Here is a 9,349-nt window from a genome sequence, read left to right on the forward strand (position 1 = left end):
AAGAGAATTGCTGACTTGATCTCTTCTTTCCAGGCCTCTTGGTACAGATGGCTCAGTCTTTAAAGCATTGTAGGTCAACTACCAATCTGGCTTGAGCGACGGCACGGCATCAGGGCTTAGTTTATATTGCTCCTGCTTCATTCAGTCACGTAGAAGCTTTTATTTTATTGATTAACGTCTGTATTAATGTCTTCCCCACCCCTGTCCCCATTTTGAAATGTAAAGTGAGTACAGAAGTAAATGATGACACAATTCAAAGGGAATTATGATGCCAAGATAGGAAATCTTTTATTACAGAGAAAAAAAAAAAAAAACTTTTCTTCCAAAATATAGAAATCTGTACAACTTCCGCACAATCAATTTACATGAACTGTACAAATTTACAGCAGTTCATCACAACATACCCAAGGAAAAATAAACTGAACACGATAAAGATGTACTGACATGAAATCACAAGATACAGCTTTTCTTCTTGGGTAAGCTCAGATTTTTTTGTTTATTTTCTAGTTTTATACGTAAATAGAAGAAAAAAAAAGGGAAAAAAAACAGAAAAGAATGAACGGGAAAAAAGAAAAGAAAAAAGAAAACAAAGAAAAGAAAAAAAAACAAACAAAAAAAAAAAAACAAAGGATACGTCTACAGTCACAGATCATGGAAACTAATAATTTTACCAGAACAACTTTGGTCCTTGCCAACACTCCCATCACAAATGGCTTCACTTACGAAAAAGCATTATCCATGTTAAAAGATGAAATACAAAAAAGTAATACGTCTGAAAAACAAAAAGGAAACAAAACACCTCAGCATAGAAATTATTGGCACTTCCCATGTGTAATGTTATGTACTCTACCATTTGTTGTACAGTTACAATACATTCTACAATATGTAAAACACCTCAAATGTGAAAGTGGCAATAATTCAACTAATCGATGACAGTATTGACAACAACAACAACGAAACTGCTGTTCCCTTCCTGTTTCATATCTTAACATGCACAACGTTTCCATAAGAGTTATTTATTGAATGTCTGAGGCCTGAGTTTGGCAATACATTCCAGGAGAGACTCCTCGCGTCTCAAAAAAATGTCGCACAACTTCAACATTTAGTGCATTTATGTGCTATTTTACCTCTGACTACTCAAAGCACTCTCACAACAATTTTTGTAATCTACGTGCGCACAAGCTGAATGGATGCCATTGAAATAGTTAACATCAACTGAGGACTTTAAACCATTTCAGGTGGTAGTAGCAAAGTCGAAAAGGTGTCCAAGGGGAATTTGGGTTTTTTTCTGTTTTCATTTTTCGAAGCCCCAGAAGAATTAAATTCTGTTAAAAACTGGGTTAGATCACCAGACTAAAAATCCTCTTTAAAAAAAAAAAAAAAAAAAAAAAGGATGAAGAGGGCAAAATGGATATGAGTGGAAAGATGAGGAAAATCTAGCAGTGTGACCATAAAATACATCAAAAGCAGTGAGACGAGATGATCATTTCTCGTCTGAAATATAGACCAATCTCAAAACATCTCACGTGACATTAAAAAGCTTTAATGGAGCAACATGATTTTAAAACTGGTGTCCACCATGGAAACCAAAGCGCTGGGCTCTCAGCCCAGCAAGCTCTCCTCCATCTGCCCAACATGGAATAACTGCTTTTCACAGATTGCTGAAGGGAGTATCAGCAGAGAACAGGGTGCAGGGGGGTTATGGGGGTTGCAGTGCGTCAAAGGCTATAGCTATATTACCCATGATCCTCTCAAGCTTAGGGGAGCTTAAACACCCATAGGTCTGGTGATGAGCGGCGAACCAGCCTGCCGTGACAGATTTGGCCAGTGGCTAAGGCCTGAGCAACACCCGTAGCCGTTCTAGCATCTGTTCCATCATCCTGTTACCCATTCAACCCCAGAACCGGGAGTGGAGTGGGGGTACACCAGACAGCCACAACATCCTTTCATATGCATGTAAACAAAGTTGCTACGCAAACTCAGTAATTAAGTGCAGCGCGATCCAGTGAGATGAAAACAAAAAAACAATGGCCTTAGTACCCTCAATTCTTCATCTTTGATCCATGTTTCCTTGTCTCCCACTAGCCCACCCCCTTAAGTGCAGCTTGAGCACGCCAAGCGCGTGTGCTGGTTATCCATCACTGCTGAGGGAGGGTCGAAGGGTTCTGGTCAGGGTGGGGGATGTTGAACATGTCTGAGAGGGAGGGGGCTGGAGGGATTTTAGCTGCCCTGGACAAAAGAGTCCGGCCCTGGCCCCCACCTCTCTCACACCAGCTCCCCACACCTGCCTTCCTTACCCAGCTCCCTACGGTGGTGGATGATGATATGTGTCACATTAAGTCTACCTGCATCCACAGGGGGTCAGCTAGCAGCATGCTGGCCTGCTCTTGGCTAAACAGGAGGTCTGAGCTTAAGGGGGATGATATGTGGTACTTGAGGCACTCTAACCCTGACACCAGGACGGGTGGGGGCAGTTGAAGCTGCCAGGCTGGAAAGGGGACACCTCCGGCGAGGGCCCAGGCAGCACAATGCTCCAGGTCGGCTCTCGTAAGCCTGGCATTAGTTAACATCACAAATGGCTCAAAATACTTGACAATGAGGTCTCCATAAGGCAGTGGACCTCCAATCCCCCCTCCAAAAAAAAAATTAAAAATAATTATCTCTCTTTTACAAGACCTTTGAAACAATTAATGGAAATAGAAGTTTGATAAGGCCCGATTTTTTTTTTTTTTTAACTTTTTTTTAACTTTTTTTTCCCCAATTCAAGTTAAAGTTAAACTCTGAACACTTGATGCTCCAGACCTCCCTTTGGCCAAAGTGTCACAAAGTCATCACTAAGGTCAGACCTTTCAGGCAATTCTTTTTTTTTTTTCTTTTTTAAATCAGCAACATAAATCACCATCTGTGCATGTCAGAGGTGGTGTGCAGGGAGGGAGGGTTGGGGTAGCTTTGCATCGTGCCAGAATCAACAGTGCCATATGAATGGATAACAGAATGTTTTTAACATACCACCCAGAATACTCTCCACTTATATTAAAAAAAACAAAAAAAAAAAAAACAGCTCTGAAATGTTCACAAATACAGTGTTAAAAGGTTTTGAAATCCATTGTTGCACACTCCCCACGTGGCCAGACATCAGTCCACGGCGACATTGGGAGCTACAGTATCATCAAACGGCTAAAATTGGGCAGGGCAGTAAGAACGGTGAGAAAAGATGACATTTGAATGGATGGAATGCAAGCGATTTTCTCCAAAAGGTGCACATCCCACACAATCTCACATCAAAGTGCATTCAATGTTAATTCTAACTGGGCCACAAGACCAAAATTTGGCTAAAAAGACCCCCCCACCCCCATGCTACACATTGAGTTTTGGTAATGCAAGACAAATGTTGAAGGAGAAAGGGGGCTAAATTAAACAACACAGGGACTTGATTGTGAATTTCAACAACATTCATTACCTAGAGGGAACAATGGATCGACTTCCCTTCCCTCAGAAAGCAACACAAACATGGGTGACAGGAGGGCGATGGTGTAACGGGACACGCTGGTATCCATAGGTAACAGGTGTCACAACACATTCCACTTGCACTTACATACAGGCCGGAGAGAAGGTTGGGATGAATGGTTTCTTTAAACTTGTCGCGAGGAGAAGGGGGAGGAAGAGAAGTTAAGACCGTAAGCCCCTTTTGTTTTTGTTTTTTTTATCCAATGGCTAAAAGATAAAGAAAATATATTCCCTGTGGTCCAAAAAAGGGTTTTTATAGAAAATAGAGATGCTCTCATTGGGAGTTTCTTTACCTTGAGCTTGGATTTCACTGGGCACAGTCTGAACCTCAATTTCCTCCCCACCCAGGAAGCAAAATAAATGAAAAACAGCAAACTGGGGGGAAAAAAAAAAAAAAGAGTTTTGAATTTTCTGATTCAGGGGTAGTTCTTAACGAAGAAAAAAAGTATCCATGTAATTTGGACTGCTGTTTCTGCAGTGGTGTGTTGAACATGTACCCATAGTAACCACAAATAAGTGCAAAGTCAATGCTGATAGCCCCCTCGGACACAGAGCCGATCACCGGCGTTTACAGTTGAGAGTGCAGGGGTAGGTGGAGCCAGTTTCCATGGGTGTTCCTGGTTGGTTGGTTTGTTAGTTTAGCTGCCCCAACAGTTCCATTTCCACAAAGCCTCTCCTAAAAAATGGAGTGCCCAGCTCATCCAATGACACAACAGAACAGATGATAATGGGGAGAGAGGGTAGAAAATAGCAAACCTACAAGGTTTCCATCACCTGGACGATAGGCCACATCCTCTGTTTTCTTTTTTTGTTTGTTTTTGTTTTTTCTTTTGTTTTTTCTTTTTTCCATTCTTTCACTATTTCATTTCATATTCTTAGCTTTAAAAAGGCTCACCCTGGTCTAGCCAAATGACCAGCCATGGCGTGACCCTGAACAATAGTAGGCCTGGGTGACTATGTGCCGCTTTAACTAGACACAGTCATCATATTGTAGCCTTTGGAGGGACTGGTTCTTCCCAGCACCATCAGTTCCTCCTTGCAGCTGATGTGACTGTCCACCATAGGGTTCACTGCCCCACTGTTTCCTGAGGGGGAGCTGGTGGTGGCTGTCGCTGGCATTCCTCCCGGGCCAGGCTGCGACTCATACAGGACGCAGATGGATCCATCTTCGCCAATGCGGTAGGAAACCTCGAAGGGGTCCACCCAGAGCGTGAGCTCACTGGGCAGCAGCAGGTAGAGTTGCTGGATGGTCAGACCGATGCGCTGGCCTGCCTGCCACACCAGGGGGTCCATCTTGTGGTTGATGCGAATGCAGCGGTAACCTGAGCCCTTGCAGGGCCTGTCTGGAAACCAGTGGTGCTTATATTGCTCTGCAGGGAAACAAAGAGACAAGGTGGAGAAAATGTTTAGCTCTGACAAAAAAAAAAAAAAACAGACACTTGTTACTAACACGTCAAGACGGCAAGATCATGTCATAAGCAAAGAAGGAAAAAAACAAAGGCGTAGTAATGTAAGATAATACAGGAGCCAGAGATCTGCAATAAACTGGAGGTTTACCGAAGGTTAAAGAGAAAGCAGACAGACTGTACTTTGTGTCAGATAAGCCCAGATGATTTAATAAGACTGTAAAAACATCTAATCTAAAAAGGGGCATCATAAAATGAAAACAACAAAGCAATTTGATGATATATGATATGCTTAATATTCTCCAAGTCTTGATCAAACCTAATATTAAACAAAACATTATGTTCAGCACTTTTTGTTGGCTCTCCGTATTATAAATGAGAACAGAAACACTTAATTAAGAATAGTATATCTTAATCTTGTGCTATGCGTTTAAGCCAGGAGGCAACTAAAATGTTTATAAATGAGATGCAACTGGTGCTGTCAAAGTAAGTCCAATGCATTACTATGCAAAAAGCATTTGCTGAAACCCGTTACTGGTTTAGACAGATCTTTTTCTGCAGAAAAATAAAAATGATTTAATACAGTTGATAAGTGCGTTTATTCTTAGGGAACTACAGAATGTTTCTGTAGGTGTTCCTACAAATGTCCCATTTAGCCTAGAGAGGATCCAATTCACAAAGTGTACCTAGATGCACAGAAATACAGAGTTATTGAACGCTCCAGCAAAAAGAAAGGAAAAACACTATCACCTGTTACAGGCCTCATAAGCAGCCATAAACAGGCCTACGTGACAAAAAAGGCTGCCACTGAATTGCACAATCCTTCTACTGGCCTTCCTCAGTGACACAGAGTCTCCCATGACTGGCTGAACAAAAACACCAAAAGTGTCCCAGCCAGCCATCTGGGGCAGCTCCGCCTCTTAAAGGGAAAGGGTTCCCATTTTTTTTATTTTTTTAAATCTGTCTGTCTATGTGGAAGTTTCAGATGTGCGCTGAAACTAGTGATTCACAGTGGCGCTACTCTCGGTATGGGTCATATTACTGCGCAATGAGTAGCCAATCAGACAGTTAAGTGTTTGAGTTGAGTTTGTGTAAATGTTAAACGTGGCCCATATTTTTCTGGTAACTTCACTTTTAAATCATAGAAAAGCCTGTCATCTCTCTCCTATGATAGCAGGACATTTTCAAATCCCTTTTGTTCCAAGCGTTTTATTTACCAACCTCTCACTTTATGATACACACCTACCCACCATTTACCCTGACAGGGCTCATCCATATTGAATTCCCATTGATGGTAACTTCATTGTAGCCAATGAAAAACAGGCTAAAGGAAGTGGGTCAGCATTCAGTCTAGGGCCCGGAGGCCACCTGTATGCACCCACCAGGATAATAACAACCCCTCCCTTCCTCCCCACCCTCCTCCTGTGCCTTATCGCAGGAGTCTGTATACTGCCGAGCTAATAGAGGGGCTGGCACTCGTGAAAGAGCACAAGAGGCTTGATGAGCTTTCAGCCTCAGACAGAACCACAAAGGCAGCTACCTACCCCAGAGCAGCTGGGAAATGATCAGCTCAGCATGGCCTATTCTTAAAAACGAGGGCAGATGGGAGGAGGAGGTGGAGAGAGAGAGAGAGAGAGAGGGGGGGGGGGGGGGGGGGGGAGTAAGCAGACGAGTGTGCGCTTAACCTAAAGAGTTTAACCAAAGAGGGTTGTTTACTCATTGTAGCTGACCTTGACCATGGCTCCGTTTTGGACCGTTGGGTAATTTCCATTTGAGAACCTTGTCTGTTACTTTTTAGACAAACCAAGAACCTTGCCTTCTACAATTACACAATCTCTGTGGTTGCAATCTGGCCTTTGGGACTCATTTCCTCACTTCCCTTTGCGCAGCACAAACAGGAGAAGCGAGGAACTCTGCTTTTCAGCATGCAGACACAACAGTAACTGTGAGGATTCAAAGCACAAAAGAGCTCCGGCTGCCCTATTTTAGCAGTGGCAAGGCCCACGGGGTACTACCACACACTCTCTTTTGTTTTCACATATTTCCGTCATCCAAGAAAACAAAAAAACAAAAACAAACCTGGACACGGTGGAGCCAATTTATTTTTCTTTTAGAAAATAAAGCTAATGAGTGTTGCACTTGCAGCTATACAAAGCTTATAATTTACACTATTTGTTCTAATTGATGTTTGCGATCACTAAATATAGGCTGTTCCAGTAGATTTCCCCTCCATTTTGCCTTTCCGTCTTCAACGTCTGCCTCTAGGCGCCCACCAAAACATCTCCCCTCCCCCCACAAAGGCCTCACAGCAGACTCCAACTTTTGTCTGTTTACATACGCCAACCCCCCTGAATTGACTGCTCACTGGCATTTTGTGCAAATGCTTTACTCATAATTTCCACACACTATACCATACTGTTCATCCCTCCAACTGTGTGATTGATAAATAAAAACCCCTAGAACCATTTTCAGATATCAGCAGGTCCAAATGGTGACTTTTTGGTCATGATTGAAAGATGGAAATCTTTGTAATCTATTCTAAATAGAAATAAATAGCCTAACTTGCTCCATATGGACAGGATCTTGCAACCATTTAGCAGTTTAAGAGCTATTTTTGTGAGAGACTCTTATATAGGAAAATGTAGGTCATCTGCTGTTGCATGTGGATGGAATTAGACAGATGTATAGGAGCTTTAAGAGCCCTGAGAGAGGAATGCGTTTACAGCAAAAAATGAGACAATCCCTGAGCTGTACTGTTCTGCAACATCTGCTATAAAACCCAGTAATAGTCAAACTAAGCCTGGGTGTACAACTAAGGCTTCATTTCCTGAAAAGTAAAAGCATTGTTTTCTCCCTTGTCTACTCTCCATTCCATACATACACATGTTAAGTGGACTGTGGGAACCCTAATGAAATAAATGTGAGACGTGGTGAAATATGACCTCATCTTTTAACCGCATGGTAATACCAAAAAGAGTGACATATGTTGTGGAGCAAATCAACAACCTTCCAAATTTAACACAAAGCAGATAAACAAAGGCAAATTAAGGGTGCTACACATCAAAAGGTCGTGTGCGCAGTGCCAAACAGCTAATAAAGTGTGGTCTTAACACTGACAGTCTTTCATTATTATTAAATCAGTTCGTTCTTAGCATTACGTAATCCTGTGTCGTCTCACTGGGGGATGTTTTTGCTCTATTCTCTGTGTGCACTATCGGGCGACTCAGAGGCGCACTTCCTTGTTCGAGCCAGTCGAGCGTCCCTCTCTCTCTCCCCGCCCCCACCCTTCAAGCTAAAAACAGCACATACATTAAACTTTAACCAATTCGTATTTTCAACATTATTTTTACTTCGAAATATTCATTTGCGTCGACGAAAACTGGCGACAAATCGCCTTGGATCATCCAGTGCGTTTTCCTCTCTCCGATGTGCGCAATTAGCGGTGAGCTATGGTAGCGCTGAAAGTGATACTTAGGAGAACAAAGAAAGGCTTCTTCTGAATCATTCTCAAATCTATTAGAACTCAAAGTTAACCACCGATCCGTGAAACAAACCCCGAAGTCGATGTGTGGAATGGTATATTAGAAGTCTAAAAGGGATTTTGTGAACGGAAGTGGATTTTTTTGTTGTTGCGTGTTTCCTTACCTGCCAAAATGTCCTGTAAGCTTTGGCTGAACGTTTGGACCTGTCGATCGTTTACGTGTCCTTTTACCCTCAGAAATCTCGACAGAAATCCGACGGCGGCGTTAATCTCTGGTTTCATCGTTCCCCGGGCACAAAGGGTATGCATTGAGAAAGGCAACGGCGACGATGCGTGCGCTTTTGTTGTTTTTCCCTCTGTTTGTCCGACTGTGCAGTCTTTCTGTCAAATTCGGAGCAGCGATCCTTATCTCTGGGCGCTTGGGTTGTTTCTCTTGGCATTTATTAGTCGAGGTAGAGGGGATTTCTCACTAGAGAGTCCGTGTGTTAGGACGGTACAGTGTTGGGAAATAGACGCCTGTTGTTGGTAAATACAGGGGTTGGAGGTCCCTTGGTGAACCGTTAACCAACCCAAAAACTCGCTTTCCTCCTCCAGAGTGAAGGTCCCGGAGCCTGTGAGTGTGCCTTTATACAGCTCCCACCCTCCTCCTCACAGCTCCGTCATAAGCTGCTACAGCAACTACATCTCACCAATCCCAGGGCCTGCCACGGCCTGACGAGCCACATATAGGAGGAGTGTATGAGCCTTCACGTCACCGTTCTGAAAATAGAGGTACACGGCGTGAAATCGTGGTGCGTTCAGTCCCTGTTGGAAATTCGGGAAGTCGGGGGGGAGGGAAAAAGGGGAAACAAAAGCACAAACGACGAAAAACAATCCAAAATCACACAATCCTGCTCGAGGACGTGAGCTCATATATTTATGTCAGAATTTAAGACAGAACTAAGAGATGTTTGAA

The 9,349-nt window shown here is 43.0% G+C and overlaps 1 protein-coding gene across 1 annotated transcript; it reads right to left on the minus strand.

The window, feature by feature from the left end:
- Nucleotides 1–2,986: 2,986 nt before the first annotated feature.
- On the minus strand, nucleotides 2,987–9,020 carry btg1 (B-cell translocation gene 1, anti-proliferative). The gene is made up of 2 exons (XM_085386562.1): nucleotides 8,559–9,020; nucleotides 2,987–4,877 (listed from the first exon to the last, which is right to left on the minus strand). The coding sequence occupies exons 1-2, from the start codon at nucleotides 8,701–8,703 to the stop codon at nucleotides 4,474–4,476; spliced, it is 549 nt and encodes a 182-aa protein (XP_085242688.1). The 5' UTR covers nucleotides 8,704–9,020; the 3' UTR covers nucleotides 2,987–4,473.
- Between the last annotated feature and the right edge of the window lie 329 nt (nucleotides 9,021–9,349).

This window comes from Rhamphochromis longiceps, linkage group LG17 (assembly GCF_057381845.1).
Source record: "Rhamphochromis longiceps isolate RC_006_pf linkage group LG17, R_longiceps_female_GT1.1, whole genome shotgun sequence".
NCBI lineage: Eukaryota > Metazoa > Chordata > Actinopteri > Cichliformes > Cichlidae > Rhamphochromis > Rhamphochromis longiceps.

Excerpts from the sequence above, each read along its gene's own strand:
- btg1 (XM_085386562.1), bottom strand. The coding sequence starts at position 8,703 with ATGCATACCCTTTGTGCCCGGGGAACGATGAAACCAGAGATTAACGCC. Across the intron at positions 4,878-8,558 it reads CTTACAGGACATTTTGGCAG|AGCAATATAAGCACCACTGG; the intron begins GTAAGGAAACAC and ends GTTTCCCTGCAG.